The sequence below is a fragment of the Dermacentor andersoni genome, chromosome 2 (genome assembly GCF_023375885.2).
Source record: "Dermacentor andersoni chromosome 2, qqDerAnde1_hic_scaffold, whole genome shotgun sequence".
In the NCBI taxonomy this organism is placed as follows: Eukaryota; Metazoa; Arthropoda; class Arachnida; order Ixodida; family Ixodidae; genus Dermacentor; species Dermacentor andersoni.
Window position 1 is genome coordinate 241,174,169 of NC_092815.1, and position 25,648 is coordinate 241,199,816.

General features: G+C 46.0%; 1 protein-coding gene across 1 annotated transcript in view; it reads left to right on the plus strand.

The window, feature by feature from the left end:
- The window catches only part of LOC126539885 (uncharacterized), a 77,563-nt gene that overhangs the window by 42,997 nt on the left and 8,918 nt on the right, over positions 1-25,648 (plus strand). Inside the window, exons 3-7 of the mRNA XM_055075840.2 lie at positions 5,841-6,040; positions 11,965-12,059; positions 13,200-13,320; positions 16,055-16,228; positions 22,769-22,885. Of these exons, the coding sequence (XP_054931815.1) occupies positions 5,841-6,040; positions 11,965-12,059; positions 13,200-13,320; positions 16,055-16,228; positions 22,769-22,885 (707 nt within the window). The remainder of the gene's footprint in view (positions 1-5,840; positions 6,041-11,964; positions 12,060-13,199; positions 13,321-16,054; positions 16,229-22,768; positions 22,886-25,648) is intronic.

The following is a 25,648-nucleotide window of genomic DNA, read 5'->3' on the forward strand; positions in this document are numbered from 1 at the left end:
CTCTTTTACTGGCGCATTACTGGCGGCGGGCGTTGCTGAAAAATAATCGGGTACTGAAGCCATCTGGTGCAACTGCCAGTAGTAGCACATCGTTTAGCGACAAGGCGTGAGTGCTATCTACATATTTTAACAGGGCAGTGGTTGTGCACAGGCTAAAGCAAAAGATGAAAAAGTTGATCAAAAACGTAGAAACCTACGTATCAAGGGCGAACTTGCCCTAGGAAGCAAACCAATACTTAGGCGACAGTGATTAGGGCGAGCACGGTCACCGACCATCCAATCGAATCACTCTGTCAGAGTTCGTCGGGTGCATGCGAAATAACGAAAAACCACAGTTTAGAACAGCACGAACCAGAACCAACTAGGGCAGTCTACGCGGATATATTCAGCGTGGTGTTGTTTACAGCAACTTCGCGGAATTGGAGACCTTCTTTCTGTTTGTGTAATCAATCAATATTTTTTTTTCTAAATCGGGCATCCTCTTAAAATATTGCCATTATCTGTTATGTGTAATTATCAAATTGGACACTTGTCGAAAGCACCTTCTTTTTATGCAACGTTACCTTTCACAGTGTTATTCCACTATTCCGACCAAGTTCACGAAAAAAAAAAAAGATACTGCACCGGCCGGAGCCCTGTTGCTTCGATGAAGACGCCCTACAAGGAATGAAGTTGGTGCCTTCAGTGTCCATGTGTTAGGAGCACACTGTAGTCGCAGTGCACAAGCCACCTGACCGGGCTTTCAGTCTCCCGTGCTTTCTGCTCAATACGAGAAAAGAAAACCTCTGGAAAAGGCAGCCTTGCAAAAACTCCTTATATTGGGCATTGTCAAACTGTTTTTTTATTTTTTTTAGAATAATAAAAATCTTGTAAATATATATATATATATATATATATACTCAGTTGTGCATCACAGAGGCGAACAATGGTACCTTCATTTTATGCGTTTAGGTTGCATCGTTGTTTCTTAGCTTACCTAACACATATTGAAAAGCCAGCGTATTGAAAGGGGACCAAGCCAAAAAACACAAGGAACGCGTTTTTGCCCCATCGAAATGGTTGGAGTGCGTTTTAAGAGGAAGCTTTCGCTAGGGAGATCCTATCTAAATACACGGGAACGGAGAAATATTTTTTTCACGGCAATCGCTGCCCCGATTTTGATTAGGTTTCTTGCATTTAAGAGAAAATGTTAAAACCTACCAACGATAGGAAGTATATCTTCAATATGCGGGGTGCTTTTTTTAAGACAATGCAGGAGCAGCGAACGTCGTGTTTATGCGAAGGAGTTCTTAGGCGAGGTGAGCATACCTCGCGGCTAATAAAGTGAGCTTCGGAAGAAACACAAAAAATTAATAGCCTATTTATTAGTGCCTCAAGGGCCGTTGTTTAAATGGCGAACTTGAATACAGTCACATTTTAATGCACCCTCATTTTTAAAAGAATCTTGGAAGCTGCATCTAATTATAAATATGTATCGTCGAATTTGAATGCTAAATTCTGGAAATACCGACACCCGTGGGAACGCAGTAAAATCGGGCTCGCTATCACATCCGACCAAAACGCCCCGTGACGACAAGCGCGAGGAAGTCTCGGCCAGCCGCGGCAGCTAGAGCACGCGCGGCTGTGTGTCGGGTTCGAATCTTTCGCGGTGTGCTATCGTTAGAACTCCGCCCCACACTATTTTTACCTCGCCCTCGGACGCACAGCGGGGCGTGCTCGTCTCTCGATATTAGAGAGCTTTAGTCTAGGGGACGCAAGCGGCTTGCGTCCCCTAGACTAAAGCTCTGTATTACCTCGACTGAGCTTTGCAATTTGATGCATATGGCGAGCTAGGTACTGCTTTCAAGATTAAAAAAAAAATGGGCCTATACAAAAATGACACCGCCTCCAAATTTGTTGTTTCAACAACTGCCCCCAAGGTAGTAATAAAATAGTAAATTAATGAATATATTTTTAATAGTTAATCTGAAGCTCACGTTATTAGTGACAAAAGGCACGTTCAGTGCTTTTGTCGCGTCGCCCAATGCATTTCTATAAGGAATGTCTTGAATAAATGAATAAATGAAAAAGAAACATATGTCCAGCTTACCTAGGAACTCGGCCGCAGAAACGCCGCGTTGGCGGTGCTCATGACTTTTTGTAAAAAAATATGTACGGTTGAAGAGAAACACCCTGTATAAGCCATAAGTTCCCTTAGAATACATCTTATAATTGCTAAATTTCACAAAGCTTGGTATCAAGTTTCCGAGTCTGTAACTCAGCAGTGAAGAAAGATATCAGAATTCTTTAAACGGCATTTAATAGTTAACCTAAAACAAAAACAAACAAACAAAGAAACAAACAAACAAAACGCAATGCATTTTACACTGCTCTGAAATATACCAATAGCTTCTCAGGAGGACGTCTGCAAAACTATAATAATCATTGTACCGATTTCACTTAAGAGTTGTATACTGCAACAAATTTGTATGCACGAAATGCTCTAACTGACGAAGTTTACAAATTTGCAATATACCCGCCGTGGTTGCTCAGTGGCTATGGTGTTGGGCTGCAGAACACGAGGTCGCGGGATTGAATCCCGCCCACGGCGGCCGCATTACGATGGGGACGAAATGCGAAAACACCCGTGTACTTTGATTTAGGTGCACGTTAGAGAACCCCAGGTGGTCGAAATTTCCGGAGTCCTCCACTACGGCGTGTCTCGTAATCAGAAAGTGGTTTGGCACGTAAAACCGCATAATTTAAATTTGCAATATCTTTTTCTTCTAAAGTTATTGGCTTGTAAATTCCTTGCTTCTAGTTTTTGTAAACCTAAAGGGTCCCTGAAATGGTTTGTACAAATTTGTAGACGCGTAAGGTACGTAAGCTGCGGTAATATATTCGCGCCACAATTGAAGTGAAAGGTGTCATATTAAGAGCGTTACGGATGATTACGTTACCCTCCTCCCTAGCCATGGTTTGTCTCAGAACTCCTTCACCGAGCGATCGGGGCTAAGCTGTGCCTTCACTGTGACGTCATGTCGTCGACTTCCGGTGTCTTGAAGCCAGCGCGCGAAGCTTTTTCCACCTCCCCGCTAGCCTCATATCCATCGATTCCAATTGACAGAGCATGTCCGTGATTCCTGTACACGCAGGCAAGCTGGGCGTTTTGATGAATGGGCGGAGGCGTAAGCCGTAGCCCCTCCAAACTGCTTCCGCTGTGATGAAGGGGCTTAGCGTAAATGTGAGCGGCCTGCATGGTGCAGCCACCTGATGGCGTCGAGCCTAACCAGCCGAGCACAGAGCGAACATTTCTGTGACCAAGTGTAAACATTTTAAACATTTAAAAAGACAACGTGTTCACGATTACACTTCTGTCAAAAATTTACAGTGGCAGCGAAGTAGGAGGCACTTGTCTACAGCTATTTTAGCTCCGTGTTTGCCTGGTTCAGCTTTGTGCCACGAAGTGGCTGGGCACTATGCATGCCGCTCACGTTTGTACCTCCGCCCATCTTGCAAAACGCCCAGTCCGCGCGCCTGCGTTTACCATAACACCGGACACGCTTAAGCCCTCTATTGGGGTAGTAATCTTCGGACGTGAAGTGGCGACGTCATACTTGCAGATTGTGGCGCCAATCGTAGATCGGATACCAACAGCCCCATTTCGCTGTAGCCACTCCGATCATCTGTTGTCTTTCAGAGGGACACGATATCCCCGCTTGACATGTCGCCAGTCGTTAGGTTTGCACCCCACAACGCAACTAGAGGGATTCATAGCCCTCGCGAAAAGAAACCTCGAGACCAACACTGACCGCGTAGGTGCCGTTAACACGAAGCACGCTGTAACACAAGCAGACACAATTGCTGTGGGCTTGAAGTGAAAATTGTTGTTGTATATTCTATTGCTGTTACTTTTCCTCTATAGAAGCAACTTCACCGACAATCGAACGAACAACATTTGCACACCATAAAGTGGAAAAAAAATATCAATGGCGCTACCTGGGTAGCCGATCCGATAGCTCGATCCACTGGCGTCATGTGCACCAGCTACGCATTAACTACGTACATTGCAAGATGCGGCGTGGAATTCAGGGGAGCGGTGATTAGTAGGGATGTACATATTTAAAACCTTATAACAAATTAAACACTGTACGCGGTGTGGTCAAATGTGTCACCTAATTATCAGAATGACCAACCCTAATGACTCAGTACATTCGTACAATATTGTATAACCATTTCTCTGTCGCCTTAAAAAATTTCGGCAATCTTTGTAAAGAATTCGCTCTTTTATAAAACAAAATTGTGGTTTCTAGAGTTGCTATAATTTACTGTTCTCTTTCAAGTGCACGAAAGTTCATTCAAGTGGGTTAAGCGGTTCCTTAATAAAAGTATTACTGCATTTTACGTGTATTTGAATAGGGGAATTGTAGTTGGCTCCGAGCTGAAGCCTTATTTTCAATAGGAGCGCTTATTAGCAAGCGGAGTTCTTTGCGATGACAGCATGTCGAACAAGAGCTACTTCACGCAGTGAGGAAGCGTTGCAGTGCTAGTGTTTTAACCTGGCCTGATGTTGGTGCTGCCGTTCTGTAAATCTTCACTGCGCGTGCACAGTAGGTGATTGAGCACAGAATCGGGTGGCTCGCAATGATGCTACGAGGGACGTTCCGAAAGTAAGTTTTGTCACTTATTTGAAAGAGATGCTGCACCAGGTGAAACAAACAATAGCCATAAGAATCTGCGCCCGTTCCTCGCTCAACGACGGAAGCAGCGTCAGAGGAGGAGGAATGACGCATGCGCAGAGCGCCGAAGAAGAGAGAGTAGCAGCAGGGCAGCGGTGTCCGAGGCTATTCGAATACAAGTCACTATGGCAGGCAGACGTGTGCTGACAACGCGATAGCCAATGGAAGTGCGTGCTGTTACCCGGTATGAATGACCGCCTGTTCCCTGCATTGAAGGCCGCACTCTCTGGACGTCACTTCTAAAACAATGCTGAGGTGGAGCTGTGCCACAATTTCTGGCATCGCAGGGCACCGAGTTTTACCAGAGTGGTTTCTTCAAACTGATTGCACGCTACGACAAATGTCTCAGTGTCGGTGGTGACTATGTAGCAAAATAGCGAAAGGTGTATAGTTCATGATTCCATGGCGTATTTCTTTTTGGCAGTGAAGTTTCCGTGTGAAAATAAATGACGAAACTTGCTTTCGGAACGTCCCTCGTATTTTCTTCTGGAACATTTTCTTCTTTTCGTTGCTTGCTCTTTTTTTTTTTCATGCGCTTTTCCATTTTTCTTCTGTTACTCGTAGCGGTTGTATAAACTTTCTTGCTACGTGTCGAACGCCTAAGCGTACCTTTGAGTTATTTCTCACGAGTTACTCTTTTTGGAGCGACTCGTGACCATTCATCGGAGGGTCTACTAAATTATGAGGTTTTACATGCCAAAACCGCGATCTGATTACGAGGCACGCCGTAGTGGGGACTCCGAATTAATCTTGACCACCTGGTGTTCTTTAACATGCACCCAAATCTAAATATACGGGTGTTTCTGCATTTCGCTATCATGGAAAGGTGGCATCCCTGGCTGGGATTTTATCTCGTTACCTCCTGTTTAGCAGCCCAACACTAAGCCTTAAAGCAACCGCGGCAGCTGAATGAAGAAAACTGCATCAAGTAAAACGAATACAGGCTTAAGCGTGACATGCTGCAGTTGGATTTCCGGAACTTATGTGCAGTGATTCGGGGGGCACTTCAATCAGGTGTTTCATAGACAAGGAGTAGATACGGAACAAACAAACAAACAAATAAGGCGCGTCGCACGAGTATGTCAGCCAGGCCAGCATTTCCTTGCGCCCCTACTGGTGCAGACGAGGACGCTTTCCAGGACTTCCTGAAGGTCAAGGGCTTCGTGAAGCGCTACGTGTCGCTGCCGGTGTCGCTCTTCTCGGCGGTCGACAGTCCCGCGGCGAAAGCTGCGTCGCGCTTCGTGGCCGACCACGTGCTCCGTGGAGTCGAGGTGGCCGTCCGCACCGAGGAGGACGTCGACCGGGTGGCCGCCATCTGCCGGGTGGGTGGGCGCACGGTCGGGCCGGCGCCGCACGCGTTGAAGGCGTTGCCGCCGCCCCGCAACTGGCGAAATCGCGGTTGTACTGCAGCCGATATCCAGAACCCGCTAAAGCGCTAACGACTGCGGTGGGACAACGCAATGCGCCTGTATTTTGAGAGAGCACTCGGTGTATGTCTAGCGGTCTATTTGGCTGTGACTGTCCGTTGTGTGTGTCCTTAATCCTACAATGGCCAACCTATAATTTCTGATAGTTTGATGTTGATAACTGAAAATGTTTATTTAATTGATTTAAGTGGTGGGAAACTAACTTAGAGGCCAGTTACTTTTATGATACGTTGGAGATAGTCTTCAGTTTTGGACAGTTCATCAAGACAATCACTACTAATAGAATATCCTACTAATTTCTTACTCAATTATCAGCTGATTGTTTTTGTGTGAATGTAGTTTCCTTGCCGACAAATAAAGCTGAACGGATTGTTTTCTTCTTTCGAATTTGGTTTGAAATACTGCTTCTAGTTTGCAGGCCAGGTTAAAGAAAACAGAGCAGCTCATGAGCCGCGATCTGTAATATGATCACAGGTCGGAAACTAGAAATGTAAAGAGGCGCATTTGACGGTTGGTTCACATCCTTTTGCCTAGTGATAATCCTCCCCGGGTCAGACGGCTTCACGTGAGATAGACAAGCGATCAGTCTGCCAAAGAAAAAAACAACAAAAAGAATATTACTGGTGCTGTCTACACAGACAAGTATATTTATGTGGTATGCAACAGCCGCGAGAAACTATACATGTGCAGCTGGAGAGGTTGTTGCGAAAATGTGAAGGCCAGGTGGTCTGGTGGTCAGAGCGCTCCAGCAGCCACATATTCAAGGTGTACGGTTGCCGACCATAAGAGGCAACAAAATGAAACACCACTGTCGCTGCAGGCGATTGTACTGACCAGTGTAACACTAGTTCCAGATCCTTTCCGAAGATAGAAGGTGTTCGAAAGGACTTGGAAATGTCCCCTGCCACAAAATCAGTAGGCGCAGCTGGCACACTTCGAAAGAGAATGTTCCATTTACGTTTTTGCGATTATATCCAAGTGCGAAAAAGTAAAATGCATATATGTTCTTAGCAGTAAGCAGCTCGTGTTTAAAGCCAAGTTTCCTTAGCACATGTTACTGAACACTTCAGACTAAGTAATCGCAATGGCGGTTAATTATCGCGCCGTAAGCTTGTGTATACCTAGCGCAATAAGTGAAACTGTTCCCGTAGGTCCACTGTTACAGTGACAGAGGCAGCAGGCCTTGTGGTACACTAATGGAAGTTCTCGCGCAGCGGCATGATAGACCAAGGCACGTTCTTGTGGCAGCTAGCGTCTATGGCGTCATGCAGTGTCCGTGACGGGCGACGCAACCGCGAATATGTCGCTTATTCCTCTTTGGATCATGCTATTGTGTGTTCTCGCCTTTTCCCGTATTCGTTAGAATGATGTCGCAATAATCCACGCAAAAGCATACAGTCTTTCTTCGTCTTGCAAAATTCGGTGTTTATTGAAAATTAAACAAACGTAAGTACAGGGCGTGGACGACTTAAAGGAAAAGTGCAGAACTGGTCAACTTCAGCGATCTTTGATACACCGCTGTTCAAAGCAAAAGCCACTAATATTCGGAAGCAGACTTCCGATTCCAACCTGTGCAAGAATCATGGCGCATTGATGCCTGCCGAAGTGGAAAGCGCTATGGACAGCATGTGACTCCAGTAACGTAATGTCGAAATCATCATCTTAATACACTTGAGACAATGAAGATTTTGGGTCAGAAATTTATCGAATTTCTTTGCTGACTAACAGGCTGAGGGCAGAACCGATGTGTCTCCGAACGCCAGCTTTGGCTCACGGTTAAGCGTAAAAGTCGTATAACTGCAATAAAGTGAGTGTTGCTGTAAATCCTGATATGGTTCGGTAGAAATGTATATTGAGATATATAAAAAATGTGGCAGCGGCGTTCAAGTCGTAAAAAAATAATAATTCATGAAATAAATATTTACTACACACCGTTCAAGCTAGTCGAAGTGATTGTAGCGTCCTACAGCAGCAGAGACCTACAGAAAGCAACAATGACACAAGGATGCAAAGAGATGACACCGGTGCTTACTGTACATTTGTCCCGTTCTTACTGTACAATTCGCCGTTTTTTTCGTCATGCAGCTTAGCAACTCGGCCAGACAGTCATAACCTTTTACACAAATACCTCATCGCTCGTTCTTCATAATGAATATTCTAAATCATGACATGCCTTGCGTTAAAAAGGGGTAAAATGGTTTTCAGAAATATAATGGGCATGTTAGTGCAAGTCGTTGAACATTTGATATGCTCAGATGTATTCCAATATAGGCACTTCTATAGTGTGCCAAAAAATGAAATAAATAAGGATGGTTTCTGGCTTTACCACTACACTGTTGGTCTCTGAAGGTGTATTGTTCGTCTGCATTGTGATTGTGTGTTCAATCAATCAATCAATCAATCAATCAATCAATCAATCAATCAATCAATCAATCAATCAATCAATCAATCAATCAATCAATCAATCAATCAATCAATCAATGAGTCAAAGAATCACATTTGATAGCTCGTATTGATGAATGCATACATAAGACATGGACCGATGCCAAAAGGCTAGTTGCCGGTTCAATTTATTCTGCATGCACAGATCAGTCACTAGTAAGATCGTGTTATGGAATGTTTTTGTATTTCGCGATTTTGGATCAAATGGATCAAATGACCCATTGACCGAGAAAGCCGGCGTCTGTAACAGCGAAACGGCACCTAAATTACCATTGGCTGCGTGCGTACGTACGCGCCTCAACGGAGCAGAACAAGCGAAAGTGAACACGAAAGACAACACCTGCCGCGCTTACGCGCCAGGTGTTGGGTGATGGGAGAGGGCATCGCCGAGATGCCACGTCACCCTCACTGTCGGAAGCCTGTGATATCGGCGCGTTCCTTTTACGTGAAATCTCTCGCCTGCGTTCTAACTACGCCTCGGTAATCGCTGTAAAGTAATTAATGTATAAAAAACAATAAAGTCGAAAGAAAAAACGTTGGTGGGGGAGTGAGTTTCGAAAACCTACGCTCAGAAGTCGAGCGCCTTACCCACTGGGCTAAACCAGCCCCTCTTAGAGAGCAGGCCTGTACACTCTGGTTTTTGACATCATGCTAACTGGACCGAAATTTTAATTGCTAAGAACGGCGTGGCGAAACCGGTGACGCCAAAATCGACGCGGCTTACTGTGCGTCCCCATTAGATTCTGCAGTCGGGCAACATAGCATGACGTCACGGATCGAAATTCACGGACCTTGTGATATCTAGGAGGCGTTGGCCGAGATTCTCAACGCGCTCGCTTGGCCGTGAGTAATTCGTAACTCGAAGGAAAGCTCAGGGACGTTCAATTGGACAATAATGCTTTCGCATTGAAAACTCGTAAGAAGTGCTTAAGTGTCCTCGGATTTTTAGCTATTTTCTTATACATGGTTCGTATACCTTTTGGATTCAGTGGTTGTGTAGACAGAAGAAAAATGTTGCGTTTTGTGTGACTTATTTTATCATGCAGACCAATTTGAGCACAGTATTCCCCAGTATGCTGACATGTGCAACGCTGTGGTGAATATCGGTGAATATTAAAGGGAACATTAACTGTTCTCTTTCTTTCTGGGAAAGGGGGACAATTTTGAAGGGAGCATTGGTTTTATTTGGTCAATTCGACGTGCAAGTGATCTGCTGGCGAGAGAAACTTTCTTTGGCGTTGATCCGGACGAGAGACGAGTGTGCGGGGCCATGTAAATTACCTGAATACCGTAATTCCTCATGTGCTCAGCGTTAAATGTAGCCTTTCATAGCTAGATTTCAAATTATGTATGCCTTGAGGCTCCAAATTACGTTCACCCCTTGTGTATCCGTCCTACTACAGCTGCGTTCAGGACTGGCCCTATAGAAAGCCTGTACGTGGCATTCAACCAATGGTCTCTACACCTCCAAATGACATATTTAAGTTTCTCTTACGCCCTGTAGGTGAAATCGTTTGTTCATCATGCATGCCATTCAGTTATTCGCTACTTGTGCACGGCGAGGCTGTTCCGTTACCGCCCAGCCCCTAGGCCTCATATGTCCCTCCGGCTAAAAGTACTGTAAGAAGAAACAGGCGTCTCCCTTCAAGAGAATGTCCTGATGGCTCCCACACGGCTTCCACCTCCTTGGGGCGGCAGATTGCCCAGTGTGAGGTCTCTTTCGTGGAAATATCAAAACGAGCACTTTAAGAACATACACATTCACATTTTCTTGAACTTCAGAAGAAGTATTCCTGTGCTGAATTTACACAGATGCTTCTAATTCTCCCCCAGGCGCTGCCTACTCAGCTCTACGATCATCGTTTTTAAGATCCGGTGCATTGAATTCACATACATGTGTTTTTACGGTGGAAGCACACGCGTTAACTCTCTGCAGTTAAGCACATCAAGGAAACGAATCTCACTAACGCTATTGTGTTCACAGATTTATTGACGGCAGTGCGAGCCCCAATGAGTGTACGAAAACTTAAAAGCACTGTCTTTAATGAACTATATGCATTGCTTTTCTCAGCTTATTTGGGTAAACAAGTCATCAGATTATGCTGGCTACCTCGGCACTGTGGCATAAAAGACAATAAAGCCAATGGCAAACCAAGCTTACGGCATAAGTTGAAGAAGTACTGGCAGAAGCAGTGGGACAACCAGGTATCCAATAAACTGCACTTGATAGAACCTAAACTAAAGCACTGGATATCGGTGAAAGCAGCACGATACAATGAAGTGATTGTTTCCAGATTAGGAATAGGACAAACCTAAGGTACTCACTCTTACCTTTTGACGGGAAAAAATTCTCCGACAGGTAGTAAGGTGGGAGCACTCTAACGGTTATTCATGTTCGTCTGCAATGCTCTGCTATAGAAGCTGAAAGAAAAAAGCTTTTACCTTCTGAATATCGTGAACACATACCCCTGATCCCCCCCCATATCTTTTGACTAATGAAGCGCTCTTTAACTCGAAAACTGTTTTAAGCTTTTTAGCCGGAACAAAAAATCCTGGAAATCATTTGGCCGGGATATTTGTACCACATGGCTATCAGTGCTTGCCTTTAAGGGCACACTTAGAGCACTGTTAATACTGTCATTGATATGTTTTATTGCATCACCTAGTAATGAAATTCTATTTGTCATAGCCACACTAGCCATTGTCATTATTTTGTTAGCCATACATTTTACATCACTTATAGTAACATATTTCTTAGGCATTTTACACCAATGTAACTCCAACCATTCGCACTCAATTCTTATATTTCATTCAGAATTCATTGACAACACATCATCTTGTCTCATGGCACTCATTGGTCACATCTGGTTCTTGCGCCAGCAAACACCACACATCATCATGAGGCTCCGAATTTGGTCCTGCGCGGCCAGGAGCAGGTTGCTCAGTGCAGCAGTTTCCGTTTTAAACTCGTTGCATTCTGTATAAGAACTCGTCTTCATTTTCTCTGTTTACGTAGAGTCTGAGAGAAAACGTCAGCGAAATAAGGAAATAAAGGTTGGTAGATGTTGACTGAAAATTATTTCTAGGGCGTAGTCAGAACGTTATAATGACGAGAATTGTGTCGCAAGTTAAATAATTTCACAATATTTACACGCGTAAACGTTTGCTTAATCCAGACATCCAGCTTCTAGGCAGCACTGCAAGCTTGCCAAAAATGACGCGATGCCTAGCAACACGATGCCGAGCAGTTTGGCGCGTCCTACAGTAGATTGTTCGTCTGAAGACGGTAGAAAAACTCTGCAATAATACGTTCGCCTTGCATATTAGCATAATGAGAGCTTAGCTTTCTCAATTCTAAAGATGTCTTCATGTTTCAGACCCTCCACAAGATTCACCCGGACGACATTTCGCTTCTGGTCAAGATTGCTGCGTCCATAAAGCCAACTGCTGAGTTTCTGAGGAACGTATCAACGTAAGAAACTTCGCTGCAGGAATACCGTTCGCGTTTCTCAAAAAGCTGCTGTTTCAGTTTTGTAGAGTTACTTGTGGGACAGCAAAAAAAAAAAAAAAAAAAAACGTTCCATATGATTTTTAAACAATGTCAGTGAGCTTTTATCCTTGTTGTTCTGATCAAAGGAAAAAGAAATCCACAAAATCGCAGCGGCAAGCTAAATGCAGCCAATTAAAACGCTAGCTACAGCTGCTTGCGATATAGGTGCGTAGATCGGATTGAGAATTGCGGTTAGCTTGTTTCCACCAATTTTTCGCAGCCATATTAAGCAGAGGTGCCCAAAATAAGTAAATGTGTACATAAAAGCCACATCCCCGTGCAGCTATTTCTGCGGATCTTGAGCGTTATATTACCGACGTATGTGAAACCAACTCTATTAAATGTTCTGTTCATGCACACGCTAGCGACATCGCGATTTAGAAGAATTAAAGCAAGAGAGAAAAGTTCCAAGACGTGCCTGAGTACCGCTGAGACTGGTACAAAATACCTGCTTCAGTTTTTTTTTTAAGTTGACAGTAGCCGTTTATTAACGCGTTCAGCAAGAAATTATTCATATCAGCTGCCCTTTCTGGGTTCCAGGAACAAACATGTATGGCACTCTATGCCTTTTGACATTCACCGAAGGCATTTTTCTATGTAAATTGTCTTGAATAAGAAGAATGGAGGCAAGAGGGAACGAAAGAAAAGAAAAAAATGAAAGACAGCAGTTTAGCCATATGGATAGTAATTCTCCCCAACTAAAATTTATAAGCCAGCATCATTAGAATATTTTATTGTATATTCACCGTTACGACGTCACTTCTACGCTCCGCCCCTCCTTTCCCAACTACGCGTACGCAGTAAACCACGCACATGAGCAGGTGACGGCAGGCGCTAGCGGCAGTAGTAACGCAGAAATAAAATTACTCGGACATTAGAGAGAGCATTACAGAAGATTGGACGATGTGCGCGTTGAGCAGAAACAGACCACTGAAAGAATTTCGGCGAATGAGCTTGTCCTTTGAGCTTACCCGGCGTCTAGCAGAGCAACCATGCCTTCCTGAACAACCGTAGCCGAGGCTGTTTATAGCGGCATCGCCATCGTGCCACACCTCTTCGCAGGCTGGTGGATAAGGTGATCTTTGAGACGCAGCAACTTCGCCAAAACACGCAGCTGCACTCGATTCGCTTCGCCAACCCGTACATGCCACACGCGGATGCCGCCGCAGGAGACGTCTTCATGGTGAGCAGTAGGAGGTCGCAATTGCCGTCACCGGCTGCAAACTAGGACATTAGTGAACGGCAAGCTTCTTGCCGTCACAAAGACGAAAACGGGGCTCTACTGTGCCGCATAGACCTCAGACTCTGCCCAGGGGGCGCGGCGGAAATACCCGTCATCAGCGCCCCCATCGCAGACTCGGCGCGAACTGAGTAGTGCAAAAAGAGCTGTCCGCAAGCGAAGGTGCATATGCCACAATGGACTCTCCGCTTTTGGTTGTGTTGAGGCACGGTTTCCTAAAAATCAAGGACATGGAAAGCTTCTTCCGCCCATCCACGCTTCGGAAAGGGAGGAAGCTCAGCAGGACGAAGTACGTGTACAATATAAAAGAAGCCCCTGGTGTTATTTCGGCGTGCTGCAACTCGCAAGTACAGGGAGCATCGGGCTTGTTTATAGGCTTATCAGTATAAAAATCTAAGCATTTCAAATTGGTTCATGTTGAAAATGTCCTGAACACAAGACTTAATATCTCCTATATTTTTATGCATTGTATCGTAATGTTTTTTCTCGCAGTTATTTACAGAGAGGAAATCCTTCCATAGCCTTTTTCAGGGCAGCAAACAGCGTGCGAACAAGACTAAAGTAAGCTTCCTACAGTGCTATACGCGCCGCATCTTTCTTTCTCGCAGGAGTTACAACATCGCTCAGTACCTTTGAACTTTTCGCAGACGCTTCGAGCAACAAGGGCGCACAAATAAATGTAAATAAACGCGACATTGTTTTTCCTTTACGCCCGTGCGTTACTTCGCATTTACTCATCCAGTGCTCCTATAGCAACTTTATTGCTCAAATGTGAAAGACGCAGTCGAGCAGGCTCAGCACATTGCGAAACGTGCTTGTTGTATATGGGCATAGAACATACACAATACCGAAACTAGAAATGCGCTCGCGATACAACGATGCTCTAGAACAGGATTTTCAATTCAAAAACGAACGAAAATGTTTGGTTAAACTGACCTGCCAAATCTCTCCGTTCCACTTGTTGAGTCAAGCGGAGGCGGACGTCTGTTAAAAGATGGAAATATCGATGGCACATACGCAGGATGGTTCGCAACGTTCTTTTTTTTTGTTAATTACCAATGAAGTGGCGGCTGCAGATTCTTGAGTTTTCGCTTGGTTACGACGGTCCTCGGTCAGGGCTGCATAACACAATTAAAGCAGAAGCAAATTGTCGCACTTTCTCACGCAAACAGCTGTGTTGTAGGGAATACAAGTAATTCGATTACTCAACAGGTTGAACAGCCCGTATCCAGCGTTCTCGCCTTTCCCCTTCATACGATCGCGATAAAAATTGGTAAAACTGAACGTTGTTATTCAGTCCTTCACGTTCATGGCAATTTACAACACAACAGTAGCACCGATTGCGGCGTTTCTTCGTAGCGCGCGGAGCTATCGGGGTTGCCGTCGCTTCCGCCATCAGTCTGACGAGTGAGCGGGCAAGCGCTTTATGGCAGTTCGGCGGCGCGTCCGACTATCGGAGAAATTCATAGCTCTCTGTCTGGGTGTTAAATGCGCAAAACGCTCGCAATATGGACCAAAATCTAGTTAAATCGTCGTTTCGCAGTCGCTAGCTGCATAGGCAACTTAGAGAGGGAGTCGGGCTTCGCACTACTCAATTACTGCCTCTTCGCACCGGCAGGTGGCGCTAGGCGTCTTGCAAAACTCCAGAGTCTGACGTCTATGTGTGCGCAACAGGAAGTGTGGGCTCAGCTTGGGGACATGTTACTCAAGAGCGCCAGGACAACGGTGAAAGGCCAGCGCGTCTCATGGGTAGTTAAGCTTTACGTTGGCACCGGGAACAGTAATTGGGACACGTAGGCAGGGATTTGAAGCAGTGAGGCTCGCAGGAAGAGGTCCGCAGGAAATATAGTCGGATGGGGTCATTTCCTATACATCGACATATCAAGGAAACGATTCGAAAAATTACCAGTAAAGCTGTTTCCATCCTGAACACAATCTAGTAGCCATTAGACACAGTGGGCCTCGTGTCTTGTAGGTTGTTTGCAACCTTAGTTGCTGGTACGGCGTTTGGCTTGCTTGTATTCTGTCCTCACCCCCATTTTGCCAAAAAACAGGAATATTCTTGACGACGAATTAGTTTTAGTCAACCACATTTTTAATTCTTTAAGGAGAAGGCCTGTCTGAATTCAGCTCTTCCAGGCAATGACTTTGGGTTCCCAAAGAATTTCCGTCACAGGACATTCTAATGAAGGACTAACAGTTGAGCGAGTTGCTATGAGTTCATTTTGGCAATGGTGCCATGGGAAAAAAAAAATCACGGAGACGAAATCATACACCAACATAGGCGCTTGTGTTACGGTGTCATTCCGTGGCTGTGATTTTTTTTTTCTGTCGTGACACTTCTAAATTGTAAATTTCAAAGCAGGGCGTCGTTCACGCATCGCCAGTAATTGCGATTTTGTGGATCCTTCTCAAGCCTACTAGTGCTGTGCCGCCCACGAATGTGCTCTCAGTTTTTTTTTTGTATTAGGTGCACGTTGCTCTCGTAAACCAATACAATTTCCCCGCCAGCCCCACACTTCTTCAGCAAGTGCATCAGCCACTCGAGCGCGCTCCAAAATCCATCTTCGCTGTCCCTCTTTTGAGATGAAATCGCCCCACAAGCACTCGACCTTTTGCAGCGACCTAACCGCTCACGATCACGCAGTGTTGCACGGCGTCTGTCTGTCTCTCGCAGCGGCGGCAGCTGAGCCGCGTCTGGTCCCTGCGGCAGCAGCTAGTTGCCCAAAGCGCTGCAGCGACTCACGGCTGGTGCTTCACGGTCAGCCTGGGTACCATCAAGAACTACGTTGACACCCTGTACACGAAGCTCGTCTGGGTCTCCGGATACGACTACACGAGCCTGCAGGAGGTGCGTGCTTGATCGAGCGCTGCGCCTCTCGCTAGCACAGTTGTCTAGAAGAAACGTAAACTGGAGAAGCTAGGGACAGTTCATGATTCCAACAACGCCAAAACCCAAAACAAGCAGAAGAAGCAGGTAATACAAGGCAAAGTATTTTAACGTTTTGATTAAAGAGTATCGTTCGTATAATCATCAGGATACTTCACCGCAAAAGCATTGCACCGGCATATAAAGCAATGGCGGGGAATTCATAACAGCCTGTCTTCACCTTAAAAGAGGGCAAACGACGCCCGAGTCTCACAGACCTTATCACTCCTTTTGATGTCGATTGTTTCCTATATTTATTGTGGTCGAATTCCACTGTTGGTACAGTAATTAAGTTCTTTGAAATTCAGGCTGACACGTGCAGCTACGACATACTCACCCAGATGCGAGTGTGGCCGTCTTCAGATTGTTTTGACGCTAGCGCAGGCGGTAATCAATACTTCCAGTATGTCTATGCGAATCTTTCAGACTGACATCTATAACGAAAATGTACGTCATTGGAAACGACTGACTCTTCTCTTTGGCTTAATTTTTCGTTTTAACTATGAACCGTTCAACAGATGAGATTTTTCAATTAGTAAATGTACTTGATATTTTTAGATATAGCGCGTCGGGTCACACTGCATATTTCGTAATATATATTCGTCGTCGTCATCACAGCGCTTTCAAGAGAGAGACAGGACAGCAGGAACATTGCTTAGGAACATCGTTCCTGCAGCATTGTTTCTCCTTGCTTAAAAGGACAGGAAATATCAATATCCCATAATGTGAACATTTCACTAGCCAAATTTCTGCAATAACTTGACAGCTTTTTACGGCAGTTGACGTTTTTCACGGCAGATAACGACATCGAAGCCCTCAGCAGATAAAGCATTTGTGGGATGCACAAATCCTGAGGGTTGAACCAATGCTGAGTAATTGGACCTTTATAACCCTCGGTGCAGTCAACACACTCCTTTGGGCTAGGCTTCACATAGACAACACGCCGAATTGACCCGCCCGGGGGAAATCAGTAGTTGCCTTTTACCTACACACCTCTCCTATCTTCTTTGTCTCACTTTCAACATCTCCAGTCCTCTCCACTTCTTTTTACCTCCTATTCTGTCAGCAGTAAGGGTTAACCTTGTGTGATATAAGCACCGTTGGTTATTAATATGTGGTTATAGCAGTAGCGCACAGCTGACGCCTGCGGGAACTGTCCTTCCCAGGTTCTGCAGCGTCCCGTCGTTGGGCTCCATGGTGGGTGGCTGTAGCGGCTGCCGAAGGTTCATCTATACCTATGGAAAGTTCTTTCCCCCCCCCCCCCCCCTCTTTGATCACCTTCAGAAAGGAGGGCGCACTGAAGAAGTCTTCAAGCTTTTTCGCCGCCAAATTGATAATTTTCGAAGCTTTCATGTTGTGCATTCCGAGAAAAGACAAATGTCAGCGAAAATGACGTCATCTTTTTTAGTTTCAGAATCACTGAGTGAAACTTTCGGCCCAGGTTATAAAGCTTCCAGGTTGGCAAGCAGTGATCCCCTTCTTGAAAATCTACCTAATCTTGTGTCTTTCGGGGACATTCCAGTGGGTGTTACTCCTCACCGTACTATCAACCCCATTCGTGGCGTCATTTTCGATGTTGATTTGATGGAGCTTACCGAAATTGAACTTTTGGAGGGATTGAGTGACCAGAATGTCATCAATGTGAAAATAATTAAGAGGAGGCGTGAGGAAAAATAGGATCAAACCAAGCATCTAATTCTAACAATCGGCTCATGTGTGCTGCCCGAAATGATGGAGACAGGCTATGTAAAGATCTGAGTTAGGCCTTATGTTCCGAATGCCAACCGCTGCTTCAAATGACAGAGGTTTGACCACAGTTCTCTGAAGTGCCGAGGCCGAGTAACCTGTGCCAAATTCAGTGCAATTGAACGTGAGGCTGAAACATGTGAGAACACTCCACATTGTACAAACTGTCATGGGGAGGACGCAGCGTACTCGCGGTCCTCCCCATCCTGGAAAAAGGAAAAATAAATCATTACAATCAGAGTCAAAGAAAATATTTCGCTTAAGGAGGCGTGACGGCGGTTGTCATATGTGCCATAGACGAGCTTTGCGGAAGTGGCGCGTCAGGGGGCGGCGCCATTACAGCCCCCGGCGGCTGTCCGGCCCGATTGCAGTGAGTCGGCGGTGACGCCATCCGCCCCTCAAGGTGACTGCAGCTAGCACGCTCCGTCGTCCCAGAAGAAGGGGCCATCGACCTTCAGGCTGGGGGATTGAAGGGTCTCGTCTCTGGAGACGAGGCTGTGATGTATTGCCAAGAGGCACCTGGACAACACCGAAGTGGCGCCGAAAACAAGGAAGTGCGTGCACCGCGGTGCCTTCATCGTTGCACGTGCACTCGTGGCGCAGTAGAATAATAAATGAAGAAGACATCGACGAATAAGCAAGCACCACAAAACAGCGCTCAGCGCATCGTAAAATAACACGTGGCTTAAGCAGCCCACAGAAGGGGAGGAAACCACATCAGTAAGACATACGGAGCTGAGAAGCGGAGCAAGGAAGACGCATTGGCTTGGTCGGACGTCAATGTTCGGGAAGCGAACAGCTCTTGAAGGGACCCGGTCGAGCGCCAATGTAAGAGGGGACCTCGTAAGGACACCTCTTCCGCTCCCGTCACCCAGCAGACGAACAAGAATTTGTGAGACGTCGGCTGCCGTCTCCGTTCGTACAGTTCGACGACGTAGCAACGACACGCCGCCATGCGGCAAAGCCTGGAAGTTAAATATCATGCCAACAAAAGACGACCTGACGACGCCACGTACCAGCCATAGGTCAACACGACGCAGCGGTGATCCGACGCCAAGACGTAACTGCAACGGAAGACAAAGAACCACCGACCTTGACGTGCTTCTCGAAGGCGACGATGTCACCGCACGTGTAGACAGTGGAGCCGACTGCTCCGCCAAAGCTCGGGGAAATTGTGCTATCAGGGAAAATTAGCTGCAACTGTGTTGAAAGGGAACGAAAGTCGCGCAATTACTGGCTCGAGTAAAATAGAGGAATCATAAAGAATCGTCTTTGACGTCGTGTCGTAGGCTGGAGGAGTTGTCCGATTTTCTGGACGCCCAAATTTTGGGACATGTTCGATAATTCGAACGGCTTCGCGACACCACCACGTGCCCCATAGAGTCGATGCATAAGAACGTATCAAATTTCGGACGAAAGAACCCCTCGCCGTCCGATTTTCGGGACCTTTTGCCGTGACCGCAAGGTCCGATACGGCACTGGTCATAGCCACCACCGCCATTTTGATTATCTCGCCGCATCGAACCGCCGCTCTCGCAAGCAGATCCGCTGGAAGCCGTAGCGACCGCCGCGGCAACGCTAGGCCTAGCTAGTTCGACGTTCGCTACTGTTAGCAATTCACCGTTGGTAGCAATGACGCCGACTCAGGCTTTGTAATACTCGCCAATGGCTTCGAAGCTCGGAAAGCACAACGCGTTGAATTATGCTGGTTTCCAAAAGTAAGCTTGGCCTCAATACGAAAATGTTATGCGGTGAAGCATAAGTTAAGTATTGCGGTGAAGCTTAACAAGTGTGGGAAGGGGCAATTGTCACGGGACCCAGTATGTATTCCAGTACGAAGTTCGATATGCCTAATAAGTGTACTGGCAGGCCTTCAGAGCTTTTTTGGATGTGCCTGTGGCGATTTGAGCCCTTAAGATCAGTAAAAGAAATGCATTCACTTTTTCGAACTGTCCCATTTTACGGATGTTGTCGCCGCCCCTAAGAGTCAAATCGGACGTCGACTGTGCTGCTGACCAAGGAGATGCTTCAAATGGTCCGTAGGGCGAACAAGTGGTGGAAGGACGACGATAACAGAAAGGACCGACGCATTGAGGAATGAATTGGAAAGGAAGTGTGCCGCCACTTCTTTCAAGGAGCTTGAGCTCAGAAAACGCAGAGTTGGCTGACGCCGAGATGCAGCTGTCCCTCATCGAAACCAAATAAACTCTTTCAAGCAGTGAAACGCAACGCTGAGGCGTTGTGCGGGGGCTGAGAGTAAGTCAGGAGAGTTGAGGTTGACACATCAGCTATTTGAAGAGAATCTCACTTGTGACAAAGTTCGGGTCTCAAACCAATGAACTTGCTATCAGTGGATATATATAGCTCATATTCGAAAATATTGTTACGGGGTTAAAACAGTCAGACGTGTATTTACAAAATATTTGCAATAATTATATTAGCTGACAAGATGGTAGACAGCGCGCGAAGACCAGAACATCGTCTTCTTCCGACGATGATTAAAACATTTCCTTCGTCAGCGTGTCAAATGAACCCCGGCGGCTGATGCACAGGCTCGGTGCTGGTTACGAGGCGGGCGAGTGATACAACTTAAGACGCGCGACGTGGACCACGTCGGAGCGATGCTGAGCCATGTGACACGCTGACGAAGATGTTTTAATCATCGTCGGAAGAAGACGATGTTCTGGTCTTCGCGCGCTGTCTACCGTCTTGTCAGCTGATATAATTATTGTAAATATCCTGTAAATACACGTCTGGCTGTTTTTAACCCCGTAACATTTTTGGTGGAGGTGCGGGGTAATGGCTGGACAATGCGGCGACTCTTGGCTTCTTCGAACCGCCGGCATTCGGTAATGATGGCTTGCACAGTGGAAGAACTCTTGAAGACAAGGAGATGGAAGGCATCATCTGCTATGCCCTTAATGACATGTGCAACCTTATCAGGTTCGGACATCTTCGGATCCACTTTGCGGCACAGAGCGAGCACGTCCTGGGTATACGTGAGATAGGATTCAGTGCACGTCTGGACACGCGAAGCGAGGTTTTTTTGGGCGGCGCGCGGACGTCCAACAGCCTTGCCAAACAAATCTTTGAGTTTCTGTTTGCAAATGTCCCAGCTGGTAAGTTCCTCCTTGTGGGTCTGAAACCAGACGCGTGCCGTGCCCACGAGGTAAAATATCAGATTCGCGAGCATAATGGTCTGGTCCCAGTGGTTGCTGGCGCTCACCCGCTCATATAGTTGAAGCCAGTCTTCAACATCTGCGTCGTCGGCGCCAGAAGAGGTTACTGGGTCGCGGGGTTGTGCTAGAATGACGGTGGGCGTGGGTGCCGACGGGCCCGAAGCATCCTCGCCTTGAGCTGGCATTGTCGATGCAGCCAAGGAGCGCCCGCTGCGTAAATCCGTCTTGATAATGATCCCGCAACCTCCACGAAAAATGTTACGGGGTTAAAACAGTCAGATGTGTATTTACAGAATATTTACAATAATTATATCAGCTGACAAGATGGTAGACAGCGCGCGAAGACCAGGACATCGTCTTCTTCCGACGATCATTAAAAAATCTTCTTCGTCAGCGTGTCACAATATGTAGCTTCTGTATGCCTCTCTTTTTAGTCGTATATGAAAATGTTAGACTCGACTTGCAATGGGTTTTACCATTTTTTCCAAAGCTATTTGATTCGCTGTGCATTTTACTAACCCCTCCCTTTTTATTTTTGAATAAAATGGGCATATCTCCTTATATTCAAACTGGATTAACTATTTCTTTATTTTTAACGTGCTTACTAGAGTGACAGCATCGGGCGCCATTGTGTCGGACCGTCATGACATAAAACGAAGTTGTGTCACTCGCGGAATTTTGCAAAGGCACTCATGGAAACCTCGCAAACTCATGGAATTTGGAAATGGCAACTCGGTAAAACCGTGATTATATATATATATATATATATATGTCAATACATATATTACAGGGATGGTAGGTACACCTTCGCGCTTATTTTTGGTTTAATGACGGATTTAATGACGCCAAGGTCTGTGATTGGTGGCGCTGGTTAACACTCGCAGGGTTCTACTAGGACACATAAATACCCAAGAAAGTGGATGGGGAAACAGCGCCGCGGTAGCTCAATTGGTAGAGCATCGCACGCGAAATGCGAAGGTTGTGGGTTCGGTTCCCACCTGCGGCGCGTTGTTTTTTTCATTCACTTTAATTTCAATTAAATTATCGTTTCTTTATTTCGTTTATTAAGCACAATTTCCCCTATGCTGTCCTTGGTGTCAGTATTTGTTGGCTTCTTATTATATGACTACATATATATATAGCCGCCTCATTATTACGAGAGCGATGAGCCAGTAAATTTTTTTTTGCTCACTGAGGGAGTATGAGCCATTGCTGAGGACGATAGTTCTTGTTGACGCGGAACGAAATGCGTGGAAGCTTACCCGTAGACAACTTCGCTGTAATACCTCACGAAAATAAGAAATTATAAAATTTTAGCCTTGAAATTTAAAGAAAATGTTTAATAATAAAAATGTTTTTCTGACATGGTAATATGTTGATTATCTTAAATTCCTGCTCATAAACATCGTTAGGCACAGTGTGCGTGTACACAGTTCGCTGTCGCTCTCACACACTCGGATTGCTTCTCACCCCTTACCACAGCCCACCCTCTCACATGACCCCTTCCTCGTGAACTTTTCCTGGACTTTGTTCGCAGGTGTGTGCCTTGTTGCGGGAAAACAAGGCCCAGATGAACAACGAAAGCGTGTCCCGGTTCGTGAAGACCGACTACGTGTTCTATACGTTCGACGACAGAGATACCATTGCGCAGAAGGTATATGCAATATGGCGCGTTTTCCGGACGCATTCCTCGGACAGCCGGCAGGGCACGCGCAACATGAGAGAGCAAAGTTGTCTGGATGAAATTTCACACGCACTCAAAGCTGACAGTCAACGTCAGATATAGTTACAAGAGCATTATTGCGACAGAGCAAGAATTTGGGCGCGCTTCGGCGGCTCTAGTTCGTGCAGGTGTGTGTGTGTGTGTTTGTGTGTGTGTGTGCGCGTGCAGGTGTAGTGGTTTCATAATGCGTATGTGTCGCGCACATGTGCATAGTAAACTCTAAGTGCACCGTAAATGCTTCATCAACCAGTGCAACATGTGTATGTACATCGCTTTTTGACTTAACCCAAGTGCTTGCTAGTAAACCGATCAACATTCTTATGACGTGTCAGTGAAAGCACTTCATTTGTGTCCCATTTCTTTTATTCTTTTCATCCTAGAGTATTTCCTGGGGCACAGTAACGTTAGAAAAATTGCAACGTTCTTAGTATAATTTAAAACGGTTATTCATGAAAATTTTCTTCGTCACGTGCACTGAAAATATTTGACGGGTAACGTATATCTGTGCCGGATCACGTGTTTGAGTTCAACTGCAGGACTTGACAAGAAGTAAAAACACCTAATATACTACATACGGAACTCTTGTGCGATAAAACCGTGCGATAAAATATATATGTGCTATCCTTGACGAGTTGCAGGAGGACTCTTCACAAAATTACACGGGAACTTTGCTTGGACATATGAAATTTCGAGGCCTGGTTGACGAGTAGGGCTGTGTTGTAATTGTCTCCATAGACGTGTAAGTAGACAGCTGCCATTTTAAGGCTTGTTATAATTTTGAGAAAGCGACAAAAAATAGAGTTTCACGAAGACAGAACTGAAGTGAAAAAAAAAAAAAAAACGATCCAGGCTGCCTTTTTGTCCAAACAAGATAGCGGCTTAACAGAAGACTTGGGAGGTTAACAGCATGATCGCCTGTTCAAAGGAAAACGTAGTCACTGTTTGCTACGTGTTTATAGTAAGTTACGTTTTTTTCTCATAGGTTTGGACAAGCAATTAAAGTAAAGCGATAATACGTGCTTATCCTAGTTTTATTTTTGTCAGCGCAAGGTGGAGTCACGTCGAAAAGTGGTCTTACCGACGATTTCAGAAGCGTTTTATTACTCGGACTTGGAGCTACCTTCCTAGCTTTGAGCGTACTCTGTCTCCAATGCAAGGAAGAATTGCAACCCACTCTAAAGTTTCTTGTTCACAGCGGAGCCGGACTGAGGCTTCATGGTAAAAAATGCAGCAGATGCAACGTGCCCTGTTGGACTTCGTATACAGCGAAGCTTGTGAGGCAGTGTTCATGCGCACCTTCTCATCTCGCTCAAGGATGTCCCGAACGACCAATTGTGCAGTGCAATGCACCTTGCACGCAACCTGCGCGTTATAGGGGTTGAAAGAGGCAAGCTGGCTTTCTGCGCTATTGATCCGGGGTGCCGGACCTCCCCTTGGAGGCGCAGGTGCGACCGTCCACGCGGTTGCCAGACGGCACAACGCATGCGCCACATGAGATCATCTCGTTCAGTGATTCGTCTCTCTCGTCCCACCGCAACTTTACACGTCGCGGCCTCCTCGACCTCGTCACCAGTGGACAACGACCGTCATTCGCAGGCCGACTACCCTAGCTCTACCTAACACTGTTACGGGCGAAGTAGTGTGAACTATTGCTCCCAGATGGCCCTGCCATCCCGCAGCCGAGAACGCACGAGTAGCAGCAGCCCCCGCTGGGGCGTCTGTGTAAGCAGGTGTTCGGTGCGTTGCGACACCACGTACCCGAGCACATGAGGGTTGGGCCCTCCCGCGTGTAGCCGTGCGCGGCTTAGGCGTGTTTCGGGAAAGGAGGATCCTGGGGGTGGTGCTGATGCGGGGTGTTTGGACCTTTAAGGCCCCTCGGCGGAAGCAACGCACGTGTTTGGCCTCTGCTTCCCATAGAGGGCAGCTCCAGACAGATCCTACATGGAGAAAATCGGCACTCACCTTTTACTTATCTGTCTCCTCAAATGTTCGTCTCTCTCTCAATGTTGTCTTTTCTATCTTCTTGTCACTTCCATTTATTTCCATTCTCCAGGGCGGCAAGGGTAAACCCTGTGTGGCTCTCCTACGCTGGGTAAACCACATTTAGTTATAGTAGCGGCGTACGACTGGCGTCGTGTGGACTTGTATAGAACTCTGCCACGTCCCGTCGTTGAACTCAGTGGTGGGCGATCGGCACTATTGCTGAACATACACATTTTTTTATGGCACGAGAAACTTCTATTGCCCATGATCGGCCTCTGAAACGCACCGAAGTATCGTTCCAGTTCTCTTTTCGGAGCAACGGCTCAGAAATCTCAAGTACCATGTAGTCCATAGCGAAGACAACATTTCCGTAAGAAAGCTCTCACCGTTACTAGTGGCCAAGTGCCTGAAAGACAAAATTATACCTACATACAAAGCCTTAAAAATGTCTTCCGGGAGCCTTCTCATTGAGCTAAATGACAAATATCAAGTAGGAAAGCTCTCGGAACTTACCAGTATTGGCGATGCGACAGTGAAAATTTCAGTCCACATAACAATAAAGGCCAGCAGGGGTGTAGTATACGCGGATGATTTTCTTGGCTTGAGCAACGAGGAACTACTCGAGGGTCTCCAGGAACAAAACGTGGCCAAAGTACACAAAAATCATCCGCAGAAATGACCAAAAAATTCCCACAAAACATATTACACTCA